The 22,652-nt window shown below is 38.3% G+C and overlaps 1 protein-coding gene across 6 annotated transcripts in view; it reads left to right on the forward strand.

The window, feature by feature from the left end:
• Positions 1–16,569, forward strand: part of Lrrc9 (leucine rich repeat containing 9) — an 81,618-nt gene extending 65,049 nt beyond the window's left edge. For 5 of the 6 annotated variants that reach the window (XM_085830442.1, XM_021179300.1, XM_085830444.1 and 2 more), the window contains exons 27-32: positions 1,408–1,544; positions 2,558–2,775; positions 5,287–5,355; positions 8,095–8,235; positions 11,017–11,088; positions 12,431–12,628. In XM_085830442.1, coding sequence (XP_085686568.1) covers positions 1,408–1,544; positions 2,558–2,775; positions 5,287–5,355; positions 8,095–8,235; positions 11,017–11,088; positions 12,431–12,628 — 835 coding nt within the window. Of the gene's footprint in view, positions 1–1,407; positions 1,545–2,557; positions 2,776–5,286; positions 5,356–8,094; positions 8,236–11,016; positions 11,089–12,430; positions 12,629–16,343 lie in introns of those variants that run through there. The other variant, XM_085830445.1, reaches the window with a different exon arrangement.
• Positions 16,570–22,652: the final 6,083 nt, after the last annotated feature.

The following is a 22,652-nucleotide window of genomic DNA, read 5'->3' on the forward strand; positions in this document are numbered from 1 at the left end:
AGACAAAGATGTGTGTGCATCACTAAGTCAAAATATTTTCATGTTCATGTTCTCAATGAAGAGCATTTCTGTTATCATTATTGAGGGGCAGTTTGCATATTGCAAAGTTACCAGTTTCAGTGTAGTATTTAATGATTTCTGACCATCGTATCCAGTCCTATAACTCTGTGCTATGCCTCACCTAAAGCCACAGTGTGAAGTGACTGGCCCCTTGAGCCACCCCCACTTTTCTTTGCAATCCCTTTTCCCTACATCCTGGTCTTTGGCAATTGCCCCTGATCTGCTTTCTTCCCTACAATTTTGCCTCTTTCTAGACTTGTGTAAGATTGGAATTACATAGTAAGTACTCTTTCCATTTCTATTAGCATTTATTAACTGTACAAAATAATGGTTTTCATCATGGCATTTTACATGTGTATGTGACATGCTTTGGTTATCTTCGGTCCCCTTTTATCATACCTCCCTGCCCCTCCCACAGTGCTCTCCCTCCACCTCCAAGCTCCTACTTTCATTCTGTGTCTGGCTTCTTTCACTTAGCTTACTTTCTGAGACCCATCCCTTGTTGTTGCAAGGGCCAGTAATTAATTTCCCTGCACAGTTGTGACTGTGTCAATATATAGAATGTGAAAACATACTTTGGATATTCAGAGTTCTTTGAATTCTTTGTAAATTTTAAGGCAGTTCATTTTCTCCTAATGAGCTTTTGATAGAGGTTGTATTGAATCTATTCATCAATTTGAAAGAATTGACATCTTAATATTCAGACACAAACACAAAATAATTTTTCACTTGCTGACACCCCCCCCCATTGGTTTCGTTAAGTTATGTGTAGCTAACTATATATTTTGTGCTTTTTTTTGGAATTTATTTTAAAGTATTCTGAAATTATATTCTCTTACACTGATATAAAAAAGGGAGAAGAATTGCTTTCTTAATTTTATTTTTGTGTTTTTATTACTGGCATTGGAATTTCAGACCACATTTATCATTTTATCTTGTGACTTTGATGAGTTAATTTATTAGTAAAATTATTTTTTTAGTAGATCAGTCAGAATTTAATACATCCGGGCATACATCCTCTTAGAATAAAGATAACTCCAATTGTCTCCTTCTAATGAAATACAAGTTTTCTTTTTCTTGCTGATTCACTTTTCATTGTGACTCTCTATACTTTATTCTTTTCCATATAAGCATTTTTAAGAGATAAAAGTTATTTATTATTATTATTATTATTATTATTATTATAAAAGCACTACTCAGCTATCATAAATCAAAAGCTCATATAATTTTTTTTATCTTATTTCACTTTATAATTTCACTTTATACTAAATATGCCTCAGTCTGCCTTTTATGATAAAATTGCTTTTAAATCAAGTTTATGACTTCAAACTTACCTGTGTGTTTCAGAGACTCAGTAGGCAGTGAGAACTTGCCTCCAATAATGCAAAGTTTAGAGGTTCTGCATTTGGGATACAATGGAATTTGTAACTTAGTCCAGCTACAACTTAACAGACTGAGAAACTTAAAGTTCCTCTTTCTCCAGGGTGAGTAGACATGCTGCTTATGAGTCCTGTAAACTGGCTGGCTTGTCACCTTGCTTTGACAAGCAAGTGCAAACATCATTGATTATTGGCAACAAAAATTTAATAGTCACGATTTTTTTCTTTAGTTGTAAATTATTAAATAACATCTTAAAGAGTAATTGATTATATATACTCATTGTACCTGGTATTATTATGTAAGGACATTTTCATACCCGTGTATTATGTTGTGTGTATTCTCTATCTCCCTTGTCTCCTCCTTCTGTCCCCATAAGTCAGTCCCTTTGCTGTCTTTGTTTCACTTACAGGAAGTCTGTTTTTCTGAGACTACCTTAATTTGCTTAATGTTATTATCTCCAGTAGCATGTGTTTCTTGCAAAGAATATAATCTTGTTCTTCTTTATGACTGAGAAATCCATTGCATGTTTACCCATCACATTTTCTTAGCCATTTCTCTGCTGTTGGGCACCTTGGGGGTAATGAAGAAAAAGTAATTGAGGCTCAGTGTGGCTAAATAATATTATACCCAAATTTGCACTGGTGTGTAATGGTAATCAGGTAATCTAAAGCATATGTATTTTTGATCCAAAATAATATATATTAATCACATATTAATATATATTATATACTATTACATAATATATGTATTATATTATGTGTTGATATAAGAATATATTAATATATACTAATAATGGCCTGGTCCACAATGGTAGTAATAGGGAGGTGTAAAGGGAGGAACTATTAGGACACAGGAACAAGTTAGACAGAGCAAAGGGAAAGGAAAAGTAGTCCAAGATTAGTAACTGAATTAACAGATTGACAAGAGTGGTTGCTAAGGCTACGTAAAGTTGTTTGGGAAAAGGCTGCTCACTGGAGGTTAGGGAAAGATCAGTTTGTGCTACAGTTGAGACATAAAAGTAAATGTCATTTTTAGCTTTAAAAATCATTAAATGAAGGTGGGGTAGATAAGCTTAAATTCTAGAAGTTGGGGCTCACGCAGCATGTTGTAACTTTAGGAAATGAGATCAGTCAGGTGGAAGGGCTGGACAACCTGATCGTCCTCCAGGAGCTGGTCGTTGACCATAACCGCATCCGGGCCTTTAATGACACCGCGTTTTCCAAGCCAAGTTCCCTGCTGATGCTTCATCTAGAGGAAAACAGGCTGCGAGAACTAAGCAAACTGCAGTCTTTGGTCAAACTGGAGAAACTCTTCCTAGGATATAACAAGATCCAGGTAACATCGTTTGAGGGTGCTATCGTTTTTGAGGTCTATGTGTTTGAAATCCTCTGATCTCAACAGAGTCCCCAAATAAACCAATTAGAATGTTATGTTTATAGCTCTCTACCAGCATGTCATAGGCGTGCACTCTATTAGGGTACCTGATAGAGCCTTTCTCTACAGGTATGAGAGGTGAACAGCTGGTTAGAGCCTGTGTTTGGATCAGCATTTTGGCTAATGTTGCTTCTGCTCTCTGTACTTCTAAGGCCATTTCAACGACAGCCTAAACTGTACACCCCCAGCCCTGCAAGAACAAGTCCTATGTTCATCTCGTCTATGTTTATATTAGCATAGCACAAGGCACACGGTAGACACTAGATGCTTGACAAATATTCGTCTGAGGCGCTATTTGAGATACAGTTCATAAAGCCTTTTCTGGAATAATATGAGATTTCTTTCCAAGGTTAGAAGGAAATCATGAATAATGTCTCTTTTAACGGAACAAGTAGGAAAAATCTTATTGTAAAAAATAGTATACACCTGATTAATCCAGATTCAAACACCCATCTAAGGAAAGCCAGACCACATTGGCAGTGATCTTACCAAAACTTTATTCAGAAGAAATACAAGTTTGGAAAAATTGGTATTCTATGGGAAATATTTCTGGCAACAGCAGGTGACCTTAACAAATGAGATTCAGAGCTGGGGGCAGCAGGTCTGTGGTAGAGCACGTGCCCAGTATGCCCAAAGACCAAGCTTAAACAAGCTCAGTAAAAACAAATGAGACCTCCACACAGCCATCCATGACCTCAGCTGGTATCAGGTTTTGCTTATCAGTCCAGTAATTAATACTTGAGGCCTTGGACATTCTATTGGTTTCTTAGTTATTTTTTCCCATACCACATAAGCTATCTAGCTTAGAATAAGAGATGTGGTCTCCAAAAATAGGTTTTATAGAGTGGTCTCAGAGTAGGGGAGTGTTTCATGAAACATTCTCATTTATGCATAGCTTCTGTGCCATCTTATTAGAAGCCTTGTCATTCCGTAGATTCCAGGTTAATTGGCTGTAAACAGTTTTTGTCCAGAGATCTGTTAAGAGAATGCCCTGGGTAAGGACCGTCCTGGAAATGTCATTGCTTTCTGCCAGGATACTCAGTTAGCAGCATACTTAAAGGAGCTAGCCCCAGGTAACCAGCTTTTCCCCTGGATGCCCTTGCTCACCTGTTGACACATATTCCTCATAAGGGATGGAGGAGCTAATAGATCAGCTTACTATGCCAGCCCCCTCCTCAGCAACTTGAACAGAACCATGCTTAGTGTGGTTTACTACCAAAATTTAATACAACTATCTAGTAAACTGTGTGACAAATCAGAAGATTATGCACACATCACTGAAGGAATGACTGAGGTTTCTTGGTTGTTGAATTATTTTAGCCTTCTATTTTTATCATTGAAATGGTATTCTCCATTGAGTTTAGGTGGATTGTTTCAGATCTGAACTTACACTTATAACTGATGATATTGTATGTTAGTGTGACCATATACAGTTAACTGGAAGGAAAATCAATTCTGGGGAGTGAGCATGGGTTAGAAACTCAGTTGAATTCTTCTAAAAAACCATTTTCTTTCTAAACCTGACTGTCTATCCAAATCCAAAGTTTGTTTGAGGGAGATTTTTGTTCTCTGGATTCATACCTACTTGGGCAATATGATATCAGTATTATTTCTAAAATACACTAAATGCACTAAAAATACAATCTCTGGGTTAGCTAAGAATGACAGAACAAGAGAAAGCCCTATTAAAAGCACTAGTCCTTCAGATAAAGGTAGATGCGGTCCCTCGCTGACCTACAGGCCATGCTGCAGAGCTTTCAACTTCCCCAATGTGCCCAGTAATGTCAACTGAGAAGAATGTGACCTATTGCCTTGTTTCTAAGAATTGTCACAACACAAAAGAAGACTTCAGCTTCATGGTCCCATTTGAGTCCTGTGGCTAGGTGATCCTTCTGTCTGACATCCAGATTCTCTATGTATGTTTAAACATCTGAACATACAATGAAGGCAAAACACATACCCATTAAATAAAAATAAATCTTTTTGAAATTTGCAAAAACTACAACATTGCAAACTTACACTGATGTTAAGTGGATAGTAATAAATAGTCCTATGCAGTATGATGGGCAAACATTTAACCAGAGAAATAGATTTTATCTGTCTATCTTTCACAGATAGTGTATCAGAGTATAGCCAATAATGCATTCTTCTGTTATTAGGGTTATTAAGCCCTAGGAAGACTTAAACCTCTTCCAGAAAAAGTTTGCAGTTACCTTGCAAGTTCTGCTCATTTCCCATGTTGCAGTGTGATCTTTGCGAGTCAGGTATTAGGAGTCTAGTCCTTATTCACATTCACATCAGAGGGTCCAAGTATAACCTACCTGAAACCTAAAACCTGCATAAAACAACTTCAGAGTAGTTAATTTCAGGAGGCGTCAGCTAACCAAATATAATTCATTACCTTTTACATAGGATATCACAGAATTGGAAAAACTTGATGTTATTCCTTCTCTCAGAGAGCTTACTGTCTACGGCAATCCAGTGAGTATTTATTTACCTTTAAACTTATTAATTTCCTAATAGTCATATGCAATTTACCTTATATGATATTAGAAAGTGATTTGATCTTTCTATTTCAACATACATAACTAGCTGACCCAGCATAAATTGGGCTTAGTGTTGTCTCCACATAACTGTACTGCAGACCAGCTCTGCCTAATGTATGTGTGTGTTTCCCATTCTGTGCTGCAGCCCTTTGGCTTACCTGCTGTTGCTGTGCCAATAATAAATATCACAGCATGTTAATGTGTAAGGTTTTACATGGTCTTAATTCTGATTAGAGTGAGTGTTTCTCCTTACCCCCCTCTTCCATCTCTTGCATCCTTTTCTTTCTTCACTGTCTTTTCCATTCTTGGCACCTTACACTTTTCCTGGGAGCTTTAGGAAGCAAATTAAGTTGAAGAAGAATCTTGTTGATGCTTTAATTAAAATGTACTTAAGTTAACTTGGGAGACAGCTCCACTTTTCTCATTGGAGTCTTGCCCATTTAACATGTAAGCAACTGGGAAACATGGCAGAGAAGAAACATGGTCAGTGCGCTGAGTGCTCAGGGAAGCCCAGCCTAGGAACTCACAGCAGGAGATGTAAGACTGAAAAGGCCACAAGGTAGGCAGGTCCGGGATCCCGGAAAGCATGCCCAGGGTCTTGTTCCTTATCTAAGCTCTCAATGCATTGCTATCACAGGAAGCTCATGGTATTCTTTCCAGCCTCCACTGTATCTATTTTGTCACCCCTCTGTGGCTAGGATCGTCAAGTTTTGCTTTTGCATTTTACTCCTGATAAATCTTGCTCACGCCTTGTTCACAGTGTGTCTTCAGGGCACCATACACTTCTTTACCAACCAGGGACGTTGTTTGCTTTCTCTTTCACCAATATTTACTCTTTATCATTTTCTTCTCCTGGTTTATTGAAATTTTTCAAAGAAATTCTTCACTTCGTATCTTAATCTTAATCATTTAACCTTAATATTACTTTTCAGTGCGTTTATGAATCAGCAAGTTCTAGGTTACATTGTACTGTGCTAACAATGTCCTGAAAGCTTTTATAGGCGGTGCCTTTACTGGTCTTCATATCTGAAAGCCTTGTACTCTCCAGAAGAGTAAATTTGTAAATAGCTGAGGACTGCACACATTTGTATTCTTTTTAAATCTATGGTGTGTTTCCAGTTATACCCTCATCGTTTTCCTCCAGTGTTGGAGCCTTTCAATCAGAGGAAGCAAGCCTCTCTGCTCTTTGGTATTTATGAAAAGTATTTTGTAACCTAGAATGTGGTCAGCAATTTGTTTGGCCGCTACGTGTGTTAGAGGTCTTTCTCAGTCACTGAACCTGGCCCTGCCACATTCACTTCAAGAGGTTTGTTTATTTCCTTTGTCTCTTCCTTTCTTCCTTTCCTTCTTTCTTTCTTTGTTTTTGTTTTTAATTTCAGCTTGCTCTGTAACTCACTTAATAAACCAGGTTGGCCTGTAATTCACAGAAAGCTTCCTGCTTTAACCTCTAGAGTACCAGAATTATAGGCATGAGCCGGCAGGCCCAGCTTACCCATTCATCTCCAAGAGTTTGTTGTTGTTTGCCGTTACAGATAGTGCTGTCTACTTTCTACATTAGGAGTCCCCAAGAGACCACTACTTCAGAGATTTGGGAGAGAGACTCAGTCAGCATGCTTTCCTTGTGGCTAAGATAGTAAGGACACACAGCTAAGATCAATGGTAACGCCATAGTAAGAACACAAACTCACAGGCTATGAGGGAAAGAAAGGTAGAGGCTGAAGGAATCTGCATGTATACTTCCTTATGCATTCTTCCCATGGCGTGAACACAGCACACTCTTCATTTAGACACAAAAATGGCATGTCTTGCGTGTTGTTTTTATTCAAGGGAGCCCCTTAGAGACTTAGCATTTAACAATTGAAAGTTCATTATATAGGTACCCTTTCCGATCAAGAACTGAAACCTTCCAGATGGAGAAGAGGTTGAATATAAATCCTACTGTTTTTAGCAATCAAGAAATAGCTAACTACCCTTATCAAGCAAGGAATGATAAGAACAACCCCAAGTCCAAGTACTAAACAGCAGGAAAGAGCCAGCCTTGCAAGCAGAGCACTCTCATAGTAAACACCCTGCGACTGCTCTATTTAAGTCTGCCTACCCTTTTATGGACATACACAATTTTTTTAGAGCAGGTTAACACTATGAAGAGATGGATCATACAGACAGAAGATGTTGAATTAAGTGAAATGGGACCTTTTGGGAAACCTCACATTAAACCAATTACATAGAAATGAAGTTGCATATAATTCTGCCCGTGAGTTGAGGTTGTGCTAGCTAGTGGTCAGTGCTAAGGACTTTACAGGGGTGACAGTCTGAGTGTGGTGGTGGCATGCATCTGTGTCACTACAGCACTGAGGAGGCTGAGGCAAGAGGATTATTTTTCAAACCAGACTGGGATACATGGGGAGCAGGGAAAGACAAGGGGAGGGAAGGGAAGGAGATGGGAAGGAGACAGGAAAGGAGAAAGACTAATGCCAGCCTTAATTTTAAAATGTTTTCTATTTTTATCTGGTATTACAGAAGATTGAGAACTCTTTAAGGAAGAAGCGCCTGCCTGTAGCAGTTAGCACTGTAAAGAAGCCATTCTCCATCGTCTTTGTGGCCGTTCCCAAGCTGCCTTCTTTTGAAGTCTTTTTCTTTGGGGGAATAAACGATTGTTTTTACCTTTCTTTAGATTTGTAGGAAAATGGTTCATCGACATGTGCTCATATTCCGCCTGCCTAATTTACAGATGTTGGATGGAATTCCTATAAATTCTGATGATAGGGCAAAAGCTGAGTTTCATTTCTCTGAACTACAAGCAAAAAAGAGTTCAGTAAGTATACAGTGTACACTTTTCTTTTTACTGTAGACTATTGTAAATGAGCATTACACCATGGGCATTTGACTTAATTTTTTAAGCACACGTGATTCTGTAAATTATAGTATTTACCTAATGACTACTATCAATAGAAACTTTTTCCTAGTAAGACATTGATATAAGGCAAATTATTTAGTATTTCATTGTTCAGTACTTCAAATGACATTAGAAGGTAAAAAACTGGGACATGCCATGTTTATAGAAACTAACTGTAAAATTGCTTCAATTTAAGCATAGAACAAGGAGGGAGTTATCACTCAACTCTCTGGACTGCAGAGTTCAGCTAACAGAGGCATGTGCTGCTATTCCAGATTTTCAGGATCACTGGGCTCTTTACCCATGAGCCCTAAAATGTACCTGACCATAATAGGAGCAAAATTCTAGAGTGAAGAAACAGCAGAAATAGGATTTTAGGGATTTTATCATTAGTCACTTTTATTTGTTCTGATCAATCTCTAAATAATGTATTTAACACAGAAAGACGGTGGTTTTTTCATTTTTCTTTTTTTAACAGAAATGTAGAATTATTAGAGTTGAGCTTTTGCAAGTTTGGAGACAGGAGTAGAGAGGGAAGCCAGCTGAATCTTTTAAAGTAATCCAAAAAAAAAATGGCACAACGACCTTGAGCAGGTGCGGAAGGGATGTGTAATTGAACCTTTCACTAGAAGCAAAAATCCAGGGACATTAGAGTCAAGGATCCAAGGTTACATTAAGAACAGGATCTTCGTGCCGGGCGTGGTGGCGCACGCCTTTAATCCCAGCACTTGGGAGGCAGAGGCAGGTGGATTTCTGAGTTCGAGGCCAGCCTGGTCTACAGAGTGAGTTCCAGGACAGCCAGGGCTACACAGAGAAACCCTGTCTCGAAAAACCAAAAAAAAAAAAAAAAAAAAAAAAAAAAAAGAACAGGATCTTCACTCGGAAGCAGAGGCAGGCAGAATGCTGAGGCTGTGAGGCTGTGTGAGGCTGGCCTGGTCTAGAGAGTGACAGCCAGGGTCACACAGAGAAACCCTGTCTTGAAACAACAAAGGACAAAAAGGCTCTAGAAGAAGAACTGGTGAGGTGAGGTCATGAGGTCACTCCAGATGGACGCCCTCCCATGAGGCTTTCACTCCATCCCAGGATTAACACACGCTGATGGATGGCTCCTCTCCACCCTTCAGTAAAAAATGGTGCTTCTGTTCCTATGAGTGCTTCTAGCTTACTTCTCCCTTCAGCAAGAGTCACATACTCATAGAGAAATGGTTTTGTGTCATATACTCTAGAAAGATGGCTTTCAAAAAAAATCTGCTGTGTGGTGTTATACTAAGTCAACAGATGAAATGTAAGTTCAAATTTTAAGTTAGGACTTCTATGTTAATATGAAAACCAAATTCAATACTTTGGGGAATCTGGAGAAAGAATAACCATATGCACACAATGCCAAACTGGATGTGAGAGAAGACACAGATTTAGAGAGAACTAACTTCTAAGCCTAGACAACTTATTGTCTCTAAATTGTCTTCATATCTTTAAAAGTTTATGCTGTTTTAAAGAAACCAGCAGAAGAAGTGATGTGCAAAATTTTAAAGGATAATCAGATAAAATATCAACCAAAGACCCTTGCTTAGATAATGGCCTTGACCAGGCATGGTGGCACCTACCTGTAACACCACACCAGGGAGACAGGAAGATCAGGAGTTTAAAGTCATCCTTGCCAGGCGCTACCTGAGAACTTGCCTCAAAAAGGCAGGAGATTTCTTCTTCACCAAACATATGCAATTTCAAAAATGTTGTCAAAAGATAAATATGTATTATATGTGTACTTTGTATCCTGTTTAGTGGTGCTAGGGGGCTAACATAGGTCACACCAGCTAAGTGCCCTACCACTGAGATACAATTTTATCTCTGCTTCAAATTTTTAATGACTCCTTGACTTTCTAATTCCTTTAGGCTCATAGTTGTTCAGTGTTAATAAAAATTAGTTTAAACAAAAAAGATTGATCTATAGGTTTAAAAAAAATTGTTGTAACTTTGAGTTCTAAGCACTGATGTAGCTAAGAGTACTGCCTAACACTGTGTACTCAAGTTCTTGTCATAGACGCCACACTTTCAAAAAAGAACAAGTCCTGAAATTTAGTTCTATGGTTAATCCTTCTTTCCCTTTCTTTCTTTTTTTTTTTAAGAGTCTTTTTTTTTTTGAAGATGTATTTATTTTGTTTATATGAGTACATTGTAGTTGTCTTCAGACACACCAGAAGAGAGCATCAGGTCTCCATTACAGATGGTTGTGAGCCACCATGTGGTTGCTGGGAATCGAACTCAGGACCTCTGGAAGAGCAGTCAGTGCTCTTAGCCACTGAACCATCTCTCCAGCCCCTTCTTCCCCTTTCTTGATCTTCAGTTAACTTCTGGGGGGAAAAAGAAAAACCACACACACACACAAAACAAAAACAAAAAACCCACATGCTCCATGAAGTAGTTTTCTGTTGCTCTTGCTTCAAATTATCCCCAAATCATTGGCTTAACAGAGCATGTGGTCGTTGTCTTACGGTTCTGGAAGGCAGGAGTCTTACACTGGGTCTTACGTGGAAACATGGGCTGAACTGCATTCCTTCCCGGAAGGTCTGGAAAGGCGCAAGCCTGTGTGCTTTCTAGCTTCCAAGGCTGTCTTGGCTCCTGGCTCTCAGCCAGCTCCTCCCACTTCTGTCCTCATAGCTCCTCCTCCCGGCTCTGACCCTTCTGTCTCCCTCTTTTTAGATAATCCAGAATAATCTCCCTACTTCCAAGTCCTCACTTCCATCACACCTGCAAACTCCTTTGCCATGTAAGGTAAGGTTCTCATAAGTGTAGCAACCAGGCTAGGAGACATCTTTAGGGGAAGATGCTCCGACCACACTACATATGAGGTCTCATAGAGGCACTTATAAGAACTATGGCTTCGTTAAAATGTATAAGTTCTATTATTGTTTACTTGTGTATTTTCTCGAAAATTCCTGTTTTTCATTATTCTGCTATAACAGTATAATTATTATTCAATATAATTATTCTTGCCCTTTAAATAGCCCTATATAAAAGAGTTGAACTATCTACTTTTGTTACATAAGCAAGCATCTTATTTAAAATTATTTTGATCCATCTATACTCTGAAAAGTGAGTAAAATGTTTGAAATCTTTGTTTTACAAAAGTGTATTTTAAGGGTCAATAATAACTTACTTTCATGGCTGGAACAAAACCGAGCCATTATTTCTTTTAGCTGTTCAGAAGAAACAAGATTAGGAGAGATTTCAGATTTCTCAACTGAGATTTCTTTATTTGGGTCACTGAGGTTGTTTCTTTTCTAAAGCAGAAGGGCAAACTCAGGTCAACACCTTCCCCTGACTGTGTTCAGGGTTCGGCTTTAAGAGAGAAGTCGACCACATACCATGTTAGTGACAGAAATAAACTCCCATAAATGAACTGTTGGGCAGCCTGGGGCTACACAGCATTAGTTAGAGAACCCTGGGGCCCACTGACAGCTACATTCTTGGTGATGCTTGCTGAAGTCAAGTTGGTTACTTTAGACAAAGAACAAAGTGGAACCATGTGTTCAGAATGCGTATCTTTAACAAGCTCATGGCCCTAAGGAAAACAGAACATTCATGCAGAAGGCAGGTCAGCTTCCAGCACCCACGTGGTGGCTTACATAGACTATACTTCATTCTGGAGGGTTCCACACTCTTGTCTGATCTCCAACCTCTGGTGGTACTGAGCATGCGTGTGATACACACACATACATGCAGACAGGCAAGACATTTGCACATACAAAGTAAAAAAAAAAAAAGGATTTGAAGAAAGGAAAAGAATCATTACAAAGAAGACATCTTCTCATCTTCATGGTTCTGTCCTTCCTGCTAAGAGCTTTCAGAAATAAAGTGGACCACTAAGCTCTGGCTTCTAGTGACCAGTACAACGCAGTCTGAAAAAGCAAACCACAAGGCTGAGGGACGTCAACCCTGGGCCTGCAGGACTCTGCTCTGTCCATATTTCAGAAGTACCAACCCCGAGCTTAGGCAAGCATGTGAAAATGCTCCTTAAGGTTTATTGTGCCGTGGGGCTTGTGATAAGAACTAAACCTATTTATTTTCATTTCAGAGGTAAGATGTTCTTAACTGTTTTTATTTTATTGTGTAGTTCGTTCCTGTTACCAACTCTACGGATGGTGGGTCATTCTGCCACGTTAAAGCCTCTCCCATTAAAATAACAAATGTTCTTCTGCCTGCCGGATTTAGCCGTTTCTTGGGACCTGACTTCACCTTAACTCCTGAAGTTGAAGGTATTTTTACAAAGAGTTTCAGAGAGAATGAAAAAACGAACAAGCAGCAGCAATAAAAAACAAAGAAAAAAAAAACCCTCATTTAAAACAGCCATCTCATTTGACGTCTAACCTTACTTCAAAGTGTATGGTTTAGTTTGCGTCTTAGCATTGTACATTTTGTCAGGTTGTCTGTGGTCGTGCTGATTTCAAAACTGTATTTTTTTTTTAATTTATTGAATCACTTATGGGTTGTGACTGACCTACTCTCAGTGTAAACACGAATTTCCTGACTTCTTTCAAAGATTTTTTCACGCTTTCTGCATGACATCATGAACAACTCCCAAGACGAGTTCAGTGGTGAATTCTGCTAAAAGTAGAAATCAGAAAACTTAAAATATAACTGAATCTTGTAGTCACATAGAGTATCTTCGAAAGAGACTATTCGGTTCCCTCAGCATGATTAATAAACTTGTGAAGCTAGCCTGAGGGAGGAGTCAAAGAATAGGACAAAGAATACTATTCAAAGAATAGAACATAGAAAGTATCTCGTTTAGTATATTCATTTTAATTAGCATTGAGACGACACCTACTCCCTAATTCCAGACCCTTGCTTGCTCTGCTTTGGAACAGCTGGGGATGGTATTCCGGCTTGAGAGAAAATCCTGCCCACTCATTTTAACGTCCTCCTTGTTCTAAATCACCACAATAGTTATAAAATAGTCCCAGAGCCTGTGAAGAGTAGGAGGTTATTATTTGTGTAGATGCACAGAGAAAAGCCTCTTCAAAGAAACCAGGCATGATTGAGATGGCTCAATGGCTGAAAGTACTGGATGCCAAGCCTGAGGACCTGAGTTCATCACCAGGACCCACATGATGGAGGGAGAAACCATGCCTGATCATTGTTCTCTGGCCACCACACACTCAATGTGGACTGTACCACCTATACCCCTACCTCCCCCAACCACCGTAGCCATCCTACACACACACACACACACACACACACACACACATAACAAATAGACTCAGCATCATTTATCAATGTGGTATTTATCTTTGTTCTCACGTTTCTAATCATAGTGAGGATTATTATGTCTTTGTTCAAAAGCTTCAACTATACACACAATTGGATCTGTCAAATTGGTCTCAGTCTCCTGGAGAGAAATATGCTGTCTTTGGGGTGTTGGCATGGTCTTCCTCCTTCTCTCCCCACCATTCTGTTCCTCTGAGTCCAGCTCTGCTCTCGTCTCTGTAACTTTCTTCTCATGTGTATCTTTCTTCAAGATTTGTCAGCAGCTCTTTAGCTTTTCTGAAGAAAAAAAAAATCCTTACTTTGCTATTCTCTGATTCCACTGCTCTAATTTTAGTTTGAAAAGTATGGTCTTGTGTGTATTCCTATCCAGCACATGGCTCTGGGCATCTACATTTTTATGAACACCTACAAAGAACCAAATTGATTAGTTTGCAAAAATGTAAGCCATACGAAGAATTGGCAATATATGGCAATGTTATGAGTTGTTGCTGTTGTCTTTCTTTGTGGGGGAGCATCTTTGGTTTTTGAAGCAGTGTCTAGTTACATACCTCCAATTATCCTGGAATTCACTCTGTGTCAGGCTGGCCTTGAACTCACAGAGATCTAGCTATCTGCTTCTTCCTCCCAAGTGCTAGGATCAAAGGCATGCACACTGTACCTAGCTTGTGTATGTTTTTGAAGCAGCCTCTTGCTGTGGCCCCCAACCTCTCCACCCTCCTGGCTAGCTGTATCTCCATTCCCAACCTAATTTTATATTTTTATTTGAAATTTGGAATTGATATTGTAAATCCCCTATAGCAGGCATTGAGCTTAAGGGCAACTTAAATTTACTACAGAATGCTCATTATTATTTTATAAGTTATAACTATCTGAATTCCTAATTTCAGACAAAAATAGCCAAGAATAGAGGGATTCTGAACAGCAATCCTCAGAGGATCCATACAGAAATCACTTTTCAGCGACAGCTTGAAGGGATAATCTCTCTCTTCTCTTATCACGTTAGACCATTACGTCTCCAGCTGTACAAATGCACCAGGTCCATCAAGATGAAGAAAGGCACAGCTGTCTGCATGCCGTTAACATTCTTCTCCACTTAAAAACTCTCCAGATCTGCTAACGATGTATAAAAAGAGTGACTTTTTATACTGCCACAGCTGACTTTGCTTTCCAGAAAAAGGTCTTACCATAGGACCTTCTTTCCCACATGTAGGAAATCTTTGTCAAACCTCATAGATTTGTATAATAATTCTAAAAGTTTAATATGACAAAGTTAAACTGTGTTCTACAAGTAGGAAGTACTCACTAGTGAGAAAAGGCACTATTCTCACTAGTGGGAATAACGACAGAGCAGCCCTGTGTGCTTTCTCCCAACCCGCTGCACTCATGCAACCGGTCATATGGCTAAACTGCTGCACTCATGCTGTGTGTCATGTGGCTCACCCGCTGCACTTATGCAGCCCGTCATGCAGCTCACTTGTATTCAACAGCAAATAAACTCAACACTGATATTGTGAAGGCAGAGACATCTGTAAGCATTCCAAGTTTTCTTTAAAATTTCCTCTTACCTTGCCTCCAACGTTGTTCCCTCCCCAAGCCCAACTCAACCCCAAGTTTTTTATTAACCATGACAAGAACTATTTTATTAACAATGGAAAATGTCACAGTGTTAAAAATGTTTTAGTCGTGATGTTAAATACCAAAACAGCTGAACCATTTACATTGGGTAGAAATGCGTCTGTTATTCACACTCTGCTCCTAGGAAATGATGCTATGACAAAGACACTTAAGCATCTTAGCTTTCCAAAAGCTGCAACAGCAATTAGTAGCAAATAAAATGTTTATTGGATAAGTTTTAGACAATTAGTTGTCCTCCAGATGTGATTTAGCCAAGTACCCAATGGAACATATTCCCTATCTGCATTTATCACTCATTAGAGGAAAGTAATTCTTGTCATAGGTGAATATGTATATATTTGTTGTAATAAATTCAAATCAGCTAATGGACTCTATAACCCTTTGGGAAAGTAAAAATCTCTAGGTAAAATACTTGAAATATAAACTGATTGCTGATTTATGCTCTAATAGAAACTGGATGTGTACACAAACCTGAAAACTTCAAAGCTACATTTTACATTTGTAAAATATAATCTATAATATGTTCATTTAAATGGCTCTTTCTATACACACAAAGAGAGGAGAAAATGACACTATATTTTTCACACCCAAAACCACCATTATTTCTGGCTAGAATCTAAGTGTGTTATATGTGGCATATATTCCCATGTGAAATATACATAAATGAATAAGCATGCACATAATTTTCAAATGAGATTCAGTAGCACTCAGAATTCAAGATGTCTCAGACTCGGCTATTTAGTAATTGCTCATGAGTCTGAGAACGACCAGGAGAACCCAAACCATATACCATCCTGACCGGTTTTCCTACCACTTTAATTTATTCCCAATGTTGCTACAACTTCTCTTCAATGTGCTCCATTTTCTTTAGGGGAAAAAATATGCTTCCAAAGTCCTTTAAATGCAGCCTCGGCGGCTGCACTGACCCCTCTCTGTAATCAGTTGTTTTGGTGACTCTTTAGGCTGACATAATTCCTAAATGGTCATGAAATTCTTCCCTTCATGCTGTCTTTGGGGACCTTAATGCATATTCAGCACAGAAGTCATTTACCACAGTGTCTTTCCCAGTTATCCGAATCATTAAGTGGTTGTTATATGACTCATACCTACCTTGTTTCTTACAGAATTCCTGGGAGTAACTTTCTAACATCAAATCAGATGTAACTACCTAATATTAAGCGAGCAGTCATGCAGAAGCCAGCAGACAGCAGGCAGTGACATCACTAACATGGCTGAGACGCTTCGCTTCAGCTCTGTGTGAAGATGTCACCCTTGATTAATCTGACTTAATCCGTGATCTGAAATTTTATAGTTATTTTAATCATTCTCCCAGTTTCTATATTGTAACAGTCATGAACTACTTAATACATACAGACACACACACACACACACACACACACACAAGAATCTGAGAAGATAAAAGAGATAGGATGTGAAACAAATTCTAGAAATCCAAATGACGGTATCAGAAGCAGGTAGTTGTGAGAGCTCATGGCGGCCAGCCCTGTGGAGACTTTGGTTTGTTAACTAGCTGCTCATTTAGAATTACTACAGGTCATTATTAAAGGTCAAAAGTCAGCTTGAACATGTCTCTTTTAGCCTGAAACTGTAGAGTCGCATCACTACAGGCACAGCTGTTTGTAATAGGAAGTGAGACTGCTGTAACTCAGAGACTAGGAACCAGCAGACCAGCACAACCATTGCTAAAGCAAAGCCAGTCTTGCTAGTTGAGTTTTGCCACAGGTTACCTTTTAGGGCTGTTCTTTGCAGTGGGAGAAAAGAAGCCAGGACAACCATCAGACTTGCTTAGTGACCAATGCAAAAAGTGGGCATCAATGTGAGTTTCTAAGTGACCCAATGATGGATGGACGCTGCTGGTTCCTAGTCTGTAAACTGATGGCTAAGTGAACTGGGGCTGTGGGGCTGTGAGGCAGTGAGAGAGTGCCTGCTTAGCCTAGCATGCACAAAGCTCTGGATTCAGGCACTATCCCTGCATGAATCAGGCTTGGTGGCTCGCAGTTAACCGGGGGTAGAGGCAGGAACAGTGAGTTTGATGCCACCTGAACTAGAAGAGACCCTGTCTCAGAAATATCGAGAGCTAAGTTGTTAGTTGTATTTTGACATAAATAAGGTACATAATTCAGAAAATACCCTAAATTTTCTGAAATATAAATATTCAAATATTTATATAAATATTCAAAGCATTGGCTCCATGTTGCATATAATTTTCATACTATTCCAGAGCTCCTATATACATAAGGGGACTTTATGTGACTGTTCAAACCCTATAATCTACCTGAAAATAGTCCCAAAGGTATTTTGGAAACAATCATTTCAATACCCATGCAAGAACGTCATGCTTTTTAATGCTTTATTTAAATACAGGCTTTTGTAACTTGCATTGTGTAATTTTTTACATTTCAAACCTAATTACAGATTGATTTTCACTTCTTACTGTGTGGTTTTTATATAGCTGTTACAGTCAGGGCCTTTGTTCAGAGAACAACTGTGCAGTTCTTAAGATGTCCAGAAGGTGTCTGGGTTGTACTGCAGTTTCCACATCACAATGTCTGAAGCGTGTGCCTATTATGAAATTAGGACTCTGCTCTTTTTTTTCTTTATAAATAGAAATGAATATCAAACTTTCATAATAAACTGTCTTTTTAAAATAGTAGAACAAATAAGTGCAATGTTTTTCCTGGAGGAAAATATAAAGCAGAAAAGGATAACATTATACCACACCAATTAAACATTCTGGGATTTGTTTTTATTTCTTCTATAGATTTTTCATAAATGATATCTTCTATGTTCATTTTTTAAATTTGGGGATATTTTATAAATATTTTTAATTACATCTGAATTTCTTCTTGAATATGAAGTAATTTTAATACAGAATTTGATAGTGACACAAAGAATAATAATAAACATTAGTTTAGGCACTGTTGGGTGCTGTACAGAATACAGCAGACACAGAACTAGCCTGCAGTGGCTTTTTCATATAAATCACGCTTCTCTTACACGCAAACAGGAAGGGTGTGATTCTGAACATGATTTGGCGGGTTATCACTTTTTTTTTTTCTGCTGTGACAGCAGATGTCACTCACTGATGAAGAACAACTCCCCTGGGAGTATCAAATAGATGAAGTTCCATGTTGTTTGTGGTCAATACATTTGTCTCCATCCCATTCCTATTTAACAAAACAAGCAGAATATCATGAAGAGCAAGAGACATTTTTCTGGGAGTGATTTTAGATGCCCTCTATCCCTGGCGCACATTTTGAATGACTGACTCTACTACTTCTATCGAGATAGGCACGGCACACACTGTCTCTTTAAAGAAAGTGTGGTTTATGAAAAGGATGCTCTATAATGTCAAATCCTAGACATTTTCTACTGCAAATACATTGCTTTTTCAAATACACATGAATTAGCAATTAATAATTATGGGCTATTTAGCCAGCAGTTTGTGTCAGGTTACTATATAGCTAATGTACATAAAGACTTTAAACTATTTCATTTTTCTTCCAATATATTTAGCTTAGATTAAAAAGTATGATTTCTACAACACAAGTAGTATTTCATTGTTCTCAGTAATAGATGTATTTTGCATGCAGCCGATCAAATGCACTATGATTTGATTTTCAATTCCACAAACAACCGGATGTGAGAAATTCACATGTTAATCACTGAGTAGGAGCCCGCTATGCTGAACTGAAAGCAGGTGACAGCAAGCCCATCTTCTAATATCTACATATGACAATCAACTGTGGTTATAACTGCTCTGTAAGGATCTCCTCACTTACTCTGGTCCTACAGCTTTAGATTCTTCTACTGAGTTCTCTCTGATTCTGAGTATTTTGTCCACAATGTACATGATGCCTGTATGTAACATTTATACTGCATGTATATTTATAGACACTAATGACTAGCTTTAAAGTAATCCTGTGTATGCAATATGCATGTTGTTATTTGCCCAGAGCTATTATATATTATAAGAAGCATTCAATGTTTTAAGATATTAGACCTTAATTACAGCTTCAATTAAATATTACTGACATACTACGAAATAAATTATTCTTAGTTCTGTATTCATAGAGGCAGCACACATGGTTGAATTGTCTCGGTTTTTAAGGGAATCTAATCAAGTTGGTTTGTTTATGCATTAGAAGCTAATTTACTTCATCAGAATAAGTTGTCTCTGCAAAACACCTAGAGAATCTTGGAGCTCTTAACTGTTTTTTTGTTCATCTTTCTAATCCTTTTTCATTATTAAGATATTTGTGCAGAAAACTGATACTAAATTGCTGTTTAAGGTCACAGCTGCTTTTTAGAACTAGATCAGCCAGGAACACATTGTTATTTTACTAAAAGCAGTCTGTTTCTACATATTTTTGCCTTTAAAAAATATCAATTATACCATATAACACTAATCTTTTAATTTTAATTTAACTTATTTATTCAAAAGGCACCTTTCAGATTCAATGCATGCACTTTATCTTAAAAATTTGCTTTTGTAATGACATTTGCTTATATCTAATTAATGATTTAATAGAAGACACTAGAACATTAGAACATGCCTTCTTTTCTGGTCAGGCTGTGACCAAGACCATTTCTATGGTCCCTGAGTCAGAAGTGCATCAGGATAACACATTTTGGGACATTTTAAAATGAATTACATTTTCACAAGTATTAAAAATGTATGATTTTACAGTTGTGTAAATGCAAACTCATAATTGTACATTTTTATAGTTTGTAATTTTATGATTCTAATTAATTTATAAATGTATTAAAATATTTCTTACCAGTAGTTTTTTTAAAGTGATCTTACTATTGTGTAAATCATAAATACAACAGCTGTATACTTTATTTTTAAAAAATAAAGTTGGTAACATTTAAACACTCTAGCTCATATTCACTGCCTGTGTGCCTTACGACTTCCTTGCCATAATAGGAGGGTTGGTTGTTTTGTTTTGTTTTGTTTTGTTTTGTTTTGTTTTGTTTTCCGAAACTCTTTGTGATAATTTTACTGATTTAGCTTCACTCTTTGTTCAGTCTGTATATATAGCTTGGAGTTCTCCTCTCTCTCTTCCTTTCAAAACGTTTTACAACTGTCTCTATGAGCAACCAAAAAAGACTAACCTAATGTGTGTGTGTGTGTGTGTGTGTGTGTGTGTGTGTGTGTGTGTGTAAAGTTTCCAATTATTTCTCATTTCTTCCTCTCAATTTGCCTCAGACAGGTATTTGCGAACAGTGTGGCCTGGTTTCACATAGCCTTTCACACTTTACGGAGGGCGTTGCGAGAGCTCAATCAACATTAATGGTGCATTTCTAGTTAAGGACACAGAATAGGGAGAAGTCAATTTGAGATCCCAGATGAAGGAGTGTTTTCAGAAAGAATGCGCACAAATGGGTTGAGCACACAGAAAGCAGAGTGAGCTGCCCTGCGCAGAGCACTCAGGCAAGCCCGACACAATGGGAGACTGAAGCACTGCAGAGCTTTGTGAGCGACACACAATTGGAGCAATGGACTTGCTCCAGCCATCTATGTCGAACTGTTAAAAGATAGGCAAAAAGCAGAGCAAGCCGGAATTCTATAGCGAGTGCTGAGGAACAGCAAATGGAGGGCTACATCTAAAAAGAATGAATGCAGTCATTCAGGACGAAGTCAAACGGGCACATTTCCCTAGTTAGTTTACCTTGGAAGGGCACTTTAGGTATTGAGCCATTAGAAACAACAGAACGTATTTAAACTGCCACCATTAGAATTTTGAAAGAACATAGTCTACACCTGGCATTTTGTAAACATATCTATATGCATTTATGTGGATACATAAAAACAACTGTCTAATATAATTAGAGTAAATTCTCACAACCTTATGCCCATCATAGCTACGGTGAACTTGTTCCACTCAAAAAGATGGTCATCTCTATCAATGGCAAAGCTGCAAGGGTACAGTTATACAAACTTGAAACTAGATACCACGCAGTGCATACAGAACATGGAAGTATTAATAGCAAATGGTTTTCATTAGTTGAAAAAAGTTGTATATTTTTAAAAATATCCCTTAAATGTATTAATATGCTTTATGGCTTTAATAAATTTAATACCACTATAAAGGGGTGTGAAGGGATAATAAATTCTATAATTTGAAGCTGTTAAATACATGAAAAAGATGAATCATAATCTTAATCTATCCATCACTAGCAACTTGGAAACATAATTATACTAAGAATTAGCTATTTACCAATTAGTGGTTTGGGCTGAAAGAGAAAACCCACTTTATATGCATATTAGATAGCTTCCTCTGCAGAAAGAGTGAAAAATGAGCTTTGAGACTGAGAGCTTGAGGAGCCGAGTGACAAGCTCAAGATTACGTTGTTCATTAATTAATTAGGTTGCCAGTGCCTTTCACGCTGTCCCAGAAACACTGCTTACTGCACGAGCGAGCCGAGCGCTTCTGGCCCTGACAGCACTGGCTGCCATCAGGCAGAACTGGACCTGTCTCTGCCCCCACGCGTTCTAACCTGTCTGCATTGAAAGCCCCGGGAAAATGACTAAACTTAGGCCACCTACCAAACCCTTTACAGTGCTTAAGAAGAGCATCTGAACCTTCCAACTTCCCTAACGGCATGGAGCTTGCCTTCCCACTACGGTCCTGCTGGTAGCAAGTTTCATAAAGAACGGAATTTAAATGTTAGGAAGACAGCTGTGCAGTCCACCAAGTGGCATAAATGCTACAGTGGCTGGGACAGGAGCAGTAGAGATCTGTCAGTCTGAATAAAGACTCCAGTTCATTATTAAAGTAAGCAAACCCTGGTTCCGTAAACAGCTAAACTCTTCTGTTGTGTCTTATTTCTCCAGACTTATTCTTCAGACTTTTTCTTTGAAAGTCTACCCCTGTTCTGTGAGTCATCTCTGGGATTGCCAGTCACGCAGCCTACAGTTGGGATGTGGACTTAAGGAGTGATTTCTTTAGTTTAGTTTATCTCCCACAATTGATAAGTGGGAGGGTGTGACACAGGCCTCTGGCGGCCACTAGCCTGCCAGTGGAAGAGCCTTCGAAGGGTAAGGCAATGAAAACAAGGTGATATTATTGACTAATATTTGAGTCTCCAGATGATGTCTCAAGATCCGTCCTCTGACTTCCCAGTGAGACAGCCAGTATGTTCCCTTGGGGCGATAAAATTGCTGTCATTTGCAACCAACAAGTGATTCCGAACCTCAGTCTAAGGTAAGAAGGGTGGTATCGCTTTTATTCTGAATAATTTATAAATTTATTCTGAGTAAATTATAGTGATTTAGAGAATATTGATTATGAAGAGTGTAAGATAAATTTATAAAATATGTTACTCTTAAGAGCAAAGAAAATACAACCACTCTTAGGGTTAAAAGGATGAGAAAAGAAACTTATGAGAATATAAAAATAACATCC

Source organism: Mus caroli, unplaced genomic scaffold, assembly GCF_978045245.1.
Source record: "Mus caroli unplaced genomic scaffold, Mus_caroli_1 scaffold_14, whole genome shotgun sequence".
NCBI lineage: Eukaryota > Metazoa > Chordata > Mammalia > Rodentia > Muridae > Mus > Mus caroli.